The sequence below is a fragment of the Gasterosteus aculeatus genome, chromosome 15, assembly GCF_964276395.1.
Source record: "Gasterosteus aculeatus chromosome 15, fGasAcu3.hap1.1, whole genome shotgun sequence".
Lineage (NCBI taxonomy): Eukaryota > Metazoa > Chordata > Actinopteri > Perciformes > Gasterosteidae > Gasterosteus > Gasterosteus aculeatus.
In genome coordinates this window covers 11,720,422-11,733,754 of record NC_135703.1, presented here as the reverse complement: position 1 = coordinate 11,733,754, position 13,333 = coordinate 11,720,422, and the positions used below count along the sequence as shown (strand labels likewise).

The following is a 13,333-nucleotide window of genomic DNA, read 5'->3' as shown; positions in this document are numbered from 1 at the left end:
GCTCGTTGGAAAATGCGCACTGTGACGTCACGGCGCATGTCCCGGCGTGCAAAAGTGCGCTCGCCAAAGGTTTTCCTCTGACCCTCAGTGGAGAAAGTATTTATTTACTTTATTCCAGTACAAGTGTGAGTGCTGCACTATAGAATGTACTACTATAGTATACACATACGTCCTTCAAAGTAAAAGTACACAATTAGTACCTACTTTAAAGTTCTATATTCAGAAAAAGGTTACACTACTATTACTTTGTTGGATGATTATTATTAACACTATTTGCTGTTACCTTTGCTATTATTACTGATCTGGTGGATGTTTTATTTGATATTTTAATCAGTAACAGTTTTTCATACTTTAAATGCCGGTCATTTATTTTTGTAGAATTACAATCTGTGAAGTAACAAAATCTGTCCAATGGATGTAGTGGAGTTAAAACCACAAAAGGCATATTTCCCTTTCCAATACAAAATGTGAATACTACTTCAAAGGATCCACTTATATTTCACCACTTATTGGAGCCTCGGCCCGGCATCAGGATTTCCTCTGCTTTTCTCTCGTCAAGCACCTAATGTAATAATAATAATAATAATGTGCTTATTCCGTGCTCGATGAGACGGGTCTGCTGGCCTCTGGAATAACGGAGAGCAGAAGAGACGCTCCCCCCTGGTTCCCCTTAAAAGGACAAGCGTGTGAGCGTGTCTCCATGTCTGGACCAGCCGCGACTTGTAAACACACTCTGAAAAACGGTTTACTATCGATTCATTATAACCCCGCTCAGCAATTGTTGCAGTCCCAACATCATTGACCACGACAAAGAAACGTTTTGTCCTCGCTGCTCGTGCTCATAATCAATATTCAGTATGGATTATGCTAAACAGAGCGGTTTCGTGGTCCATTCCCGGACAGTTTCTTTGCCATTTATTTTAGAAAAAAAGTAGTTTTTAGTTTGCTGCTATTGTCAGTTTGAGAAGATTTCCTTGAGCTCCAGATTTTGATATTCAATCAGTCCCCCCCCGTCCCACTTCTCTCCTTCCTTATTGATCTCTGTCCACTTTGTATTTATGGCTCAGATTTACTCTCTGACGGACCACAAGCCTCCTTCTCCTCAGTCCAGTTGCTGCTACAGTGTCATTGTCTCCTAAGCGCCCGTCTCTCGTTTCACCGTCTTCATCTGACTCCGGTGGGAATGTTGTGCTCCCAGAATACTGTGATCAGTTTAATGTGCGATCTTCCCCCGGCTGCATGCGGACAACACAGGGGACTTCCAGCTGGGAGCCGTGTTTCCAGAGTTGTTATTCACCTCCGGTGATGAGTTCACCGGTTTAAAACCTCATTCACACCTTTTAATAATTTCCTTTGCCACCTCTGACATCAGAAGACGTGTGGCATTATTCAAATGCTGTTTGAGATTTGATTAAAACAAAAAATTTAATCTGTCCGTTTTTTTATGAGGTCAAGCAGCGCTTGAATATCTGGAGGAATTTGAGCCGACTTTTTTAATCATCCCTCGTGGCATTCAGACAACTTCTGAAAGCACACGCAGCGCCTCTGAGTCATCGTGGTGAAATGTGCAGCCACACGAATGAGGAAATGCTGGCCCGCGTGCTGAGGTCTTTACGGAACGGTGATGGAAAGCAACACAGGAGGCTGCCAGCGTGTTACATATTGTGTTTTACAGGCCAATAAAAACTTAAGTGTCAAATCAAGGCCCAATAACAATGATAACATTACTTCTAATAAGATCACACCATGTAATTGATGACGTGAATTCAGACAAGTACAAACTAGGACATAGTTAGGGATTAGTTATTGATGCGCTAGTTTGTTGACAGAATATTAATTCATTGTTGACAATTGTTGATGATTACTAGTAAGTAAAAAGTGGCACATTTACTACTTTGGGTGGGTCTGTTGTTTGTACTTTATGACATTGTAAATGGCCTCTATGGTTATCGACGAGGAAACTACAAATACTTTACATAATTATTTGTATTATATTTTAACATTTTTCTGTTAGATACTCTTCACGTTGCATCAAATGTGATTGAGGTTAGTCAATGAGGAAAGTGATTTTTAGTTGCGGCTCTAATGGAAATTACTTTTTGATAATCGCTGCGTTTTCTTCACAGATCTATTTTGTGCGCATTTGCATATGCGACAATTCCCCAGCGCTCTAATTATGTTCATTTCATTTCATCTTCAGACATTTATTCTGCATTACGGCAGCTTACGGCCCACAGGGTGACCTGCTGCGAGCGAGCCGCTGTCTCTCGCTCAAGGACGCCGCGAGAGGACACGTCCCTGTTGACAGGCACACGCACACGCACGTTGTTTTGGCAGGCGGCGAACTCTCCGTCACACGACGGTCTATAAGCAGTCAGAGGCCCGCTCGCCTTTTTAACGCGGCTCACACTGCCGCCCGGCCCCCGGCTCACACTCCTCACTTGATGCACTTTGCGTTTGGAGGCGTTCGGCCAGAGGTCAGCCCCTCGACGCCATCGCGCTCTCACTCTTGTGGGTTCGTGCAGTTTGAGTGTGTTGACCGTGCACTGGTCCCGTCGGGGGTGGGTGCGCGAGGTGATAAGGGGATCCCCAGCAGTGGGTGGAGCATTCCCGCGCCGATAAGAGCCCTCTGCGGAGGACTGATACCGAGCAGGAGGAGGGAGACCTGTAGGGCGCACTCATTGTGCTGGGGCCTCTTTTCTCAATGCGCACCCAGTGGTGAAGTCAATCAGCGGTGATGGGACCTCATGCACTCCAGTACTGTACTTGAGTGCAATTTCAGGCCCCTTTTACTTTGCTTGTGTTCTTTTTCTTCTACTGCTGTGATAAAAGTCAGAGGCGGATATTCCACTATTAGTTACTTTGCATCCGTGTAAACTCAGACATATGTAGTTTTAGCGTCCTGACTAAAAAGACTGACGAGACGTGTTCAGCAACTGTAGAAGTGCCGCATGGCAACTCTTCCTTTATCTCCGGCTTGGTGTACAACATTTCAAACACAAGCTGTATTTCCCGCCTCATTTCACGTCATGGAAACACACTCACAGTCCAAACGGCGCGAGCTGCATCGTTCAAAAGAAGGCGGTGTGCAGGGAGGGGGGTGGGGGGGTTGCCCTCCCACTGTCCACCATGATAAGAGAGCTATGCTGCACCCAGATAGACGGCTATCTGAGCCGCTTACCCGTCAACCCGCCATTCCACACACAGAGCACGCGGGCACGCTGCAGCGCCACCGTTGAGCCAAGGGACACGCACAAAATGGAGATTGTGAAGGTCGGCCGCAGGTTGTGGGGCCAATTTGAAAAGCTCGTGAAAATATACCTGCACCACAACTGAGATCAACGCTTTAGATTTCCCTGCCTGGTGTGCGTACTGCTCCTCCACTGGGGTTCGTAAAATTGAACACCAACACCAAATTTGATTTGGCTGCACTCATTTTTATTTCATTTTGTATCTGTTCAGGACAGGATTGATCCGTCCAAAAAAGGGAGCAAAATCTGATTATTTGGCTGCATCCTCAAATGAATAAAATGAAATGCTGCCCCAATCGTTGCAGGTGTACCATAGAGTGTTCTGCCTGAAATATCCATTGTTATCAAGACGTCTGCTCTGTTTTCAGAATACCTCCGGTGCTCCAGGTCCATCCCGCCGTTTGGTCCCCCGTCGACCCCCGACAGCCGGAGGACTCGGCCTCGCGTCGCCTTCCCCGCTGCCGCCATGACCTCCACCACGGACTTTGACAACGCGGAGATCTCGCAGCAGTACAGCCGCATCAACACGCGCTTCGACCTCGCCGACGAGGACCTCGACAACGACAACTGCTCCGCCCGGCTGTTTGAGCGCTCGCGCATCAAGGCCCTCGCAGGTGAGAGCACGCGTGGCGAACAGGCCGCACCCTCCCCGAAGGCGTTTGTGGGGCCACATTGTTGAGATGTGCGAAGGGGTTAAGCTGTGGCGTCTTTGGCCGGTTTCAGTCAGTGACTGACCTTCACTCCCCAAAATCACTCTCCAGTTGACCTTGATTTTTTTTCTCCAAAGCTCTCGGCTTGAGCTCTGCAGGTGTTGCGTGTGTGTACATGTTTCTCGTGGTGTCGACCCCCCCCGTCCCCCGTGCCCCGTCCCCTCCCGGCAGCTGAGGCCTGACACCGCTCCGCACCCTCTGCGAGAAACTGGGATCGCTTGCACATTCCCAGAATGCCCGGCGTCTGACGGGTCCGGACAGCTGGCCGGCCGCCTGCCTCGCAGAGCACAGATCTGCGGCATTTTGAGGCGTAGCTGGTGAGCCGTCGGTCCACCTGTGGAGAGGCCGCCCGCGGGCTGGAAATAGCAGCGTTCCTGCGGCGGACGGAGGCGTGACAGAAACGCAGGGTTGAGGGTCGCACCGCGAATACTTTCCTAAGGCCGTAGTCAGAGAGGTCGGACACGGAGTGGGAATAGAGGAATCCGGCTCTGTGGAGACGGCATGGAGTTGTTTTCATGCTTGTTTGAATATTACACCAAAAAACAGTTGGTTTTTTTGATAACTTCTTTCATGAGAGATAAACTTGCTTTTCTACAAACGCCTTTCACCAGCTGTGACTCCCGTACAGAGTGTGTGTGTGTGTGTGTGTGCGTGTGTGTGTGCGTGTGTGCAGCAGTTTCTTTGCAGGTGTTTATATTTCTGTCTCAGGACGGGTTCTTTACATTTTTAGAGTTACTAAACTATCCAGTTTGAAGATGTTTTACGAGAGAAGGCGAGTTAAAGGTGGTGGAGTCTCTTGTTCAGTTTATTCACAGTTGATCTCAAACACTCATAGTCAAGTTTAGGAAAAGATTGTTGTTTAGGTAAAATGAAGCCTGGAGTGGACGTAAATGTATCCTCTGTGCACCAAAAATGTATAAATCTGCAGTTGAAAATAGTCCCACTCAGAAAAACAATGTATAAGTTTTAAGAAAGAAGCTTTATGGAAAAGCTATAAAAACTATATATAACTACATTAAAAAGAAATCAGTCGTGGTTGTTTTGGGGATTCCGGTGGTCATTAGTAGCTGAAGTGCTGGTCACAAGGATCATATTGACTGCTGTGGACAGCAAACATTCCTCAAGTAACTACTTTGCCACAGACTTTGAGACTTTGGGTGACAGCATCCCCACACAAACTATCATACTAAACCTGGTCATTTGTTAATCTACACAAATGAAACCTCATGTTTCTAGTGCTCACAATGTAAAGTGTCCTGCTAATTCCTCGTAGGAAATGTATACTTGGAGTATTGCATCAGTTCAGGTGCTGATGCTCTGCTTGCTTCATGCCTCATTGGCTCTTGCCTCCACCAGCGGACCAGCACCATCCAAGCGTCTTACTGGTGTAGCTCTGCACTTTCTCCCCATACGCTTTTTAGCATTGTTTACTTTACTGAGAATCATAATCTGCAGCTGAAATATCGCTGCGTGTACAAGGATCCTTCTGGGTCGCAGCGACTCCCCAAACACCTTCGATCGCCTGTTCGATGCATCGTCCATTGATCGGGCCGCTGTCTGCCGACTCCTCGCGGAAGCACTCGCAGTCCAGCCAGTTTTATTCATTGCAGTATCAAACTTTACAGCAGGTGGTCGTTGCAGACGGAGGAAAGTGGTTCCTCCTCAAAGGGATGTGCTCTAAATGGCCAGTAACTCGCAGTATAAGTGTGTCTCCCGGAAATGGAGAAGCCGCCTGGTATCTATTCCCTGAAGAAGTGCCGTCCATAAATAGTATAAGAAATGGGGATTGATCTAATGAACGCGGGATTACGTGTCTGATCTGAACACCTGATGCCAGCTTTCAGTACTTGATGCTACACGCACATTTATGTCCATGAAGACACAATACTTTGTTGATTTGATATCCAGCCCAACGCCTGCATGGCATAACATTTTCCACAGCGTTTATTGGGCCGTGCCGTCACCGCTTGTCTTGCTGTCTCTTTAAGTGATGAAGGCTTGTGTGTGGGTGTGGGTGATATTGTGTTAGAGTGCTGCTGCACTGATGTTTCTGTAATGCAATCAGTGTTTCCTGTATGAGAGAGAGAGAGAGAGAGAGAGAGAGAGAGAGGCTGGTAACGAGAGCGGCTCTGAACGACGCCCGCTGCCGATTTACAGCTTGTGAATTCAGAAATATGAACCCATCTTGCCGTCAGAGCACTTACATGGCATATTGAACACCCGTCCCTTTCACAGGCTTTGAGATAGACGGTTTGAAGTTGTATTATTGGCACAGGAATCACACTTCACATTAAGTGATGTCACGACTGAGTGGGAGTGCTGCGTAGAGGGAGCACGTGGACGTAATGAAACACATTGTATGCATGGATGGGGCTAAAGAAACCACTCTGATGTGAACCGATGGCTGCCAGAGAGTGGAGGCAAAGCATCATCGCGGCGAGGAGAGAGTGAGAAAGAAAGAAGGAGGGAGGGAGGGAGGAAGGGAGGAAGGGAGGGAGGGAGCAGGAGTGAACACGGGAGAGATCTGGAAAGGAGGACAGAGAGCCAAGAGACAGAGAAGAGGAGAGACGCGGAGTGCCAAGCTCCTCTGCCGGCTCCAGGCGGTGGCGGTGTTGTTGTTGTTGTTGTTGTTTTGGGGGGTGTGGGGACGGGGGTCAAGATGAGCAGCCCGTGCCTGCTGCGCGCGGCCCCTATCAGCCAACCCCGGCTCCGGGAGGTCAAGATCAGCCTGAAGGCCAGCACCCGGGAGTCCACGTCCGTCCGGAGCAGCGGCGGCGGGGGGACCAAGGAGAAGGAGGCCCCGGTTCGGCTCGCCGTGAGCGTCAGCCGGAGCAGGAGCACCCCGCCGGTCCACCGGACCCAGAGGGCCGAAGGCAGGAAGACGGCGAGGGGAAGCAGCAGCGGCGGCGGCGGCGGCAGGAAGCAGCAGGAGCCCGAACGCCAGCAGGAGCGGAACGGCACCCTCCTGCACATCCCCGTCGCCGCGGCACCCGTGAGACTCTCCCCCTTCTCTACGTCCTCCTCCTCGTCCTCCTCCTGCACCCCCAGACGCCAGCGGCCCTCTCACCCCCAGCCTCCCCCCGCCCTCCTCCTCTCCTCCTCCTCCTCCTCCTCTTCGTCTAAAAGTATGAAGCGGGCTCGCTGGCTGAGTTACAGCACCTCCAACATCTGTTTCAACTCCATCCTGGATGGACGCTTCAGACAGCTGCAAGGTACAGGGTCCTGACGGAACAGCTGTGTGTGGTTCTTGTGATAGTTTGTCCCCCCCCCCCCTTTGATGAGACAGATGACACTTTTTCCCCATCGTGCCCCTTCCGTCCCCAAATGGTGATTGTGTGGTAAGCGGGACGGGATCGCGGGGAGCTCGAGCCGTGACGTGAGCCTCGTTAGTTTGTCATCCCGTTTGCGGGGAGCAGTGAACAGCCGGCGGCAAACACAGTGTGAGCTTCCCGAAGAGAAGAGGCGTCCCTTTGATTGAACGTATAGGGCGGTCATTTATTATTTCCGGGAAGCCGTGCCTCTGCCCCAATTGTTCACTGACTTGCCTTTGAATAATTCGTGGGGCAAACTCCTTAAAAAAGGTTGTGATGTTTTCCTCTCCAAAGGTAGCGTCGTGCCCTCTTAGGCGCCCCGTTTTCTTAAAACACCAAGAATGTTCATCATTCGGTCTTGTCCCTGATACTCTGCATGGCCCTCACCCTGCACAAACTGTGCACAAAGAACAAAGCACAACTGTGTTTTCATCCTGAGCTTCTTTTCTACCTGAACGATTGCGTTGGAGGTGTTAAAAACAGAATGAATTTCTCTGGCGGTTTAAAGTATGTTACTGAGGTTTGGAGTTAGAGGTTTGCCGTCAGGGTGGATTTTCGTTGGCTTGCACGATGCCGTCCGACTCCCCGATGACGGGGGTGCATTAAGCGTGAGGACGAAGCAGAAGGAGACGGTGCAGGAACAGAGAGGGGAAACGTGCTTTTTTTTTTTCTTTCCTGCCTCTGCTAGAAGTATAGAACGATTCTGCAGAGTCGACCGCCACGTGAAGCGGGAAACTCCCGGAGCTCTATACCAAATTGGAGTGGTCGTCCGGTGCCAAGTGTATTGATCCACCAATGCGCGACATGGACGTTATTTACCTTTTCTTTACCCGTGCTTAGTGAGATCCGGTCAACACTGCAGCAGAATGAAGTTGGACAGAACAACAGGACGAGAAAAACACGACTAATGAATAGATGAGAACAGCCTGTGCTTTGCGCTCATTGATTTAAACCTTTCATCTATTTTCTTGAGTCTGACACACTTGTACTTTCATGGTTGCATGAGAAGGGGTTCATCCGTTCTGCCTGGTTGTTTTTTTGTGACATGTTGACCTTTAACCTTTTTGGCTTACCTCCCCAAGTTAGAATTGCAATACCTTCACTCTCAAGATTTTAGGCCCTGGATTGTGTTTTTTCTATTAAAAACGACGGTCTGCACTAATTTGAAAGTTTTGCAGTTCCTTTGTATCTTTTTTTATAAAAGAGGACTTGTAGGACTAATGATCGGTTTTCATTATTTTCAAACTTTTCAAGAGTTTTCAGCTCCAACTGACTCAAGTGACATAATTTGAGTTTGTCATATTTCACTCAGCTTCTTCTAAAGATCCAAAACCGTAATACAACTTTTTTCACATTTGCAAAAGTGGAGCTCAACTTTAATCCCTGCAAGTCAAAATACCAGTATGTTGCCTTTAATGTTTATTCTGATGTTTTTAGCTGTTGCAGAATCCATTTTGCAGCCTCTTCATCTTGTCTTGTGCTAAAAGCACAGGTAGCCGAGGCACTGCCGTGACTCAAGCAGCCTGTGACAAGGTTCCACGGGACCCACAGGGCCACATCCAGCAGGAGCTGACTGTGGGAAAAGACGGATCAGGCAGCATACAGGGCAAATCCATCTGCATGAATAAGTCATTGGGCTTTTTGCTGGAGTCCGAAAGTGGATGAGGGCTTACACAGTAAAAGCATGTGCAACAGAGGAATGTTTAGTAAAGCTGGCATTGATACGCAGAGAGAAGAAGTCGCAAGGAGAAAGCAGCAAAACCGTGTCGGGAAAGTTGGAAACGACTGCTGCACTCGCACCAAAGATGTTTAATTCATGTGAAAAGGCTGTGGGACAATGGAAGCTTCTGATGCAGTACAAACAAACATGAGACATACAGTGAAGTTGTGGTCACACCACCGTATGAAATATTCCTGCTCAGGCCTCCGTTTCAATTCTGCCCTCAATGAAGGAAAAACCATAAAATAAATAAAATATATTTGTTGCTTTTATTTATTTATCATTTGAGCTAAATAATAAATCATTATAATCACTATAAGTTTTATTGGGTTTGACGTGTCCTCCTCATTATTCCAATAATAAACAATCCCCTGAGGCTCAGCAGCGAGGTAATGCACAGAGCTGTTGTCACATCGAGCTCGCTGAACTGCAGACGGCTCGGCGGGACGCAGGCAGGCAGCCCCCCTCCCCCCAAAACCACACTCTGGGGTCCCCGTGCCTTACTAAGAGGCCACGGGCACCTTCGGCACTGAGGGGGCACCCCGAATAGTTCAGAGAGCATCGCTCACAACGAGCGGATCCCGATGTAAATCAGCGCTGACACTGCAGTTGGAGCATTAAGTTATTTGCAGGATTTTAATTGGCATCACTTTTTCACGAGGTGGAAATCCGTGAAGACGTAGCAGAGTGCGCTGTTGTTCTTCTGCTGAGGGGGGGGGGGGGGGCAGAAAAAGCATGATTTATTTACTGTACTCAGCTGCACTGCATGTGTTTTACATGCGACGATCCCTGGTTTCTTCTCCTTGAGGCTGGAATGAATGGAGCTGGAGCTATTCCGGGTTGCTCACTGTCATTTTGTCATTTCTTGTTCTATTTCTCCAAATTCAACCTCAAAGTTTCTCTCTTTATTCCTTTCTTGCTGATCCATCCTGCCCTCCATTGCCTACAGCCTTTTTACCCCCCTTCTATTCTTCTTCACCTTTACCCCAGTGTCTCCTACCTCCTCACTCTGCTTCATTGTCTCCTTAACCTTTACTCCAGTGTCTCCAACTCCTTCTCTCTCTTTCCTTTTCTCCCTCTTCTGTTCCTCCTCTTACGCTTGTTCTCCACAGCCTCGGGGCCTGAATCATTTATTACACACGACACTCAGGACGCGGTCCTTTGCACTATAGTTTGAAGTCATATCTGGGTTGAGGAATAAGGGGGCGAGCTGTAGCAGGCGGAGCGAGGGGGAAGTCAGGCGCTGCGTGGTGGGACGCCTCGCCAGCGGTTGACCCGATAAACGTTGAGGAGCAGCGAGCCTGTGCGGCCACGGGGAGAGCGAGTGGGTTCCATCCGGTAGTCAACTCATTCGTTCGTCCCTGCCACAGATTATTCTAGGACGCTCTCCTCGTACAGCTTCGATTCGGCCACATCGAGTGATGATTGTTGTGATATGATGAATAATTTGGTCTGCGAAATGTACGCAAGTTGTTACAAATGCTTTAAAAGTGTCCAGACAATGTCGATATCAACGACTGAAAAAAACATTAAATCTCCAAACGAGAAATTAGTTAATTATATTAGTTGATTAATCAAGTCACAAATAGTTTCAGCTCTAATATCAATAATATCAAAAAACTGCTTGAATGAAAGTGCAGACAATTATTAAACACTAAGAAAGTTATGAGTTGTGTGACAGTTTTCTGCATCTTTTGCATTTTATCTTCCCCAAGTAACATTGTTTATGATGGTTTAGTTGTAATTGAAAAACAAAGATTCAACATGGTAGTAGAAACCAAATTAACTCAGTTTTAATTTAACTATTTACATATTTTAATGATACATCCATTTAAGAATATTAAAATAATGGCTGTTATAAGTTTATTGCAGATATTTAGCTGTTTACGGGTAGTTTACAAATCGTGCTGCTGCTCCATATTTTGTTCAGCGAGATGCACACATTGATCTGATTACACAATGTCCTTTATATTCTGTGCTTGACTTGTAATAAAGATGTTAATCACGCAGGGGATTTTAAATGCTTACTTGACGTAGGTACAACCCCCAACCGCACGCACACCACCCCCGATGCCATTCACATTAAGCGTGTCCACCATCAAAACAAACAGTGGATAGTACATTGGGTCACGCTGACACGTGGTCCCATCAAAATCGGTTTTATTTTTGCCGTTGAGTAGGAGGCACATTTGCCAAGCGCTGAGGTGTCGTCTCCAAGCCTGAGCCCGGCAGAATGTGTCACCATGTGGGCGGCGCCCATTCTCCCAAAAAAGGTCTGACACTCGTAGTATCCGCTTCCGTCACTCCTGAGATCTCAAGCAAAGTGTCAGGACATATGCATATATACTGCAATATTCTGTATGTACATTGTGTTTATTTGTTTATTTGATATGCGTGTGACGTTACTGTGCAGCGCCACAGATTTATGGATTAGAATAGATTAGATGCTACTTGCAAATACAGTTTGGATAACGCAACCAGATCTTGACCAGATCTTGACCAGATCTGTTTTTTGACTCGTTTTTAAGTTTAAGTCATGGATAATGAAAGATTATCGGCCAAGGGCCCGTAGTGAGGCCGGGCAATAATCCAGTGTGATAATTCATCTTCCCTCAAAAGGCTCAAATGGTGAGAAACTTAAATAAATCGACTCAGATTTCTCTCAAAATCTGCTAAAACGCAGTTTAATCGACCAACTGTGTCAATCTGAGTACAATGTAATGTGTGTCAACAAAGTCAATGTATAGCTGGACATATTTCTGCATTTTTCTCTTTATAATTTTGCATTGTGCAATATTACGGCTGCACAGGATGAGGGGGATACAGTTATAGTAACGTAAGAACAGAGGAACAGCTCTGCTTTAAGAAACACATCATGTCCTTTGATGGCTTTGTACGTACTTTATGTATTCATATCTGTGCAGGAGCTGCTGTGTCAGACCGCTTCTTATCATCTCCACCGCAAAAACCAAATACTCTTGTTAAGGTGCTGCTTCTGAACCCACAGCAGCAACTCAGAGTTGTAGTTTGTATCCTAAATGTCTGCGGGGGCGTATTGGTGGAGTAGTCGGGGCCCTTCAGGGGCCCGTTGTCTCCTAATCACTCCATGGTTTTGGTAATCATATTTCTTGGAGGCAGCACTGATGTCAAGTTAGAAATACTATCAACGGGTGAGCGGGATTAAATGAGCGCGGCCACAGAATCATTTTAGATGTTATGTTTCTGCTGCCACCAAAGCTCACTGGCCAATACAGATAACCGTGTACATCCAGGCTGTATTTTCTCAGCAAGCGGCGGGAGGACACAGCTTAACTCTGCACTGAGGATTAATTTAACCAGTAAGATTTCTCTGTTTCCACAGTAAATTCAACTTAGGGTCCACCATGTGAAGAGCCCTTGAGCGGGACAGTTAATCCCCACCAGCTCCAGTGGTGCTGTTCTGTATATGTGGAGTTATTTCATTATTCATGGAGCTCATGTTTCTTTCCTCCCTTTAACTTCCTCCTCCCTATAGATGAGCGTGAGGCGGTTCAGAAGAAGACCTTCACTAAATGGGTCAACTCAATCTTGTCCCGGGTCGGCTGTCGCATCTCTGACCTCTACCTGGACCTGCGGGACGGGCGCATGCTCATTAAACTGCTGGAGGTGCTGTCCGGCGAACGACTGGTAAGAAGCCCGACCAGCTTACGTTTTGTTTTTGCTTTTTCTCCTTTTTTACTTTTTGTACCATCTCGCCTTTCTAATGTTCCCTGCCTGTGTTTTCTCTCTTTAGCCGAAACCCACCAAGGGCCGAATGCGTATCCACTGTTTGGAGAATGTTGACAAGGCTCTACAGTTCCTCAAAGAGCAGAGGGTCCACCTGGAGAACATGGGCTCCCACGACATCGTCGACGGCAACCACCGCCTCATCCTCGGCCTCATCTGGACCATCATCCTTCGCTTCCAGGTGAACTGGCTTCGCTGAACGCTCGTGTTTTGCTTTGCTTCCTTACTTCTCCTGATTTGGTTCCCTCAATGGCTGGAGGTGGTGAAATAAAACTATATAATGTCGCACATCCTTTTAACCGCTAAATATTCAGTACATTGATATGTTTTAAGTTGTGGAAAAAAAGTTTACTTATTTTTAATTGCAACCATTGAGCTTCTTAAACTCTTAATTAATTATCGTCTGTTGCAGAATGATATAAAAGTACAATACTCAGCTGTTCAAATATAAACATGCACACGTGCAAAATGGCTATTGATCCAAATCAACAACCCTCATTGAGCAAAAAACGGACAGAACATAAATGTAGGTATATAAATATAACAGTAAAAGTGCCTGATGTGTGCCGTGGGGGC

At 47.2% G+C, this 13,333-nt stretch overlaps 1 protein-coding gene across 2 annotated transcripts in view; it reads left to right on the top strand.

The window, feature by feature from the left end:
* The window catches only part of sptb (spectrin, beta, erythrocytic), a 35,041-nt gene that overhangs the window by 753 nt on the left and 20,955 nt on the right, over positions 1 to 13,333 (top strand). The window contains exons 2-4 of one of the 2 annotated variants that reach the window (XM_040200513.2): positions 3,620 to 3,865; positions 12,507 to 12,658; positions 12,765 to 12,938. In XM_040200513.2, the coding sequence (XP_040056447.2) occupies positions 3,718 to 3,865; positions 12,507 to 12,658; positions 12,765 to 12,938 (474 nt within the window). In that variant the 5' untranslated portion in view covers positions 3,620 to 3,717. Of the gene's footprint in view, positions 1 to 3,619; positions 3,866 to 6,504; positions 7,174 to 12,506; positions 12,659 to 12,764; positions 12,939 to 13,333 lie in introns of those variants that run through there. The other variant, XM_040200512.2, reaches the window with a different exon arrangement.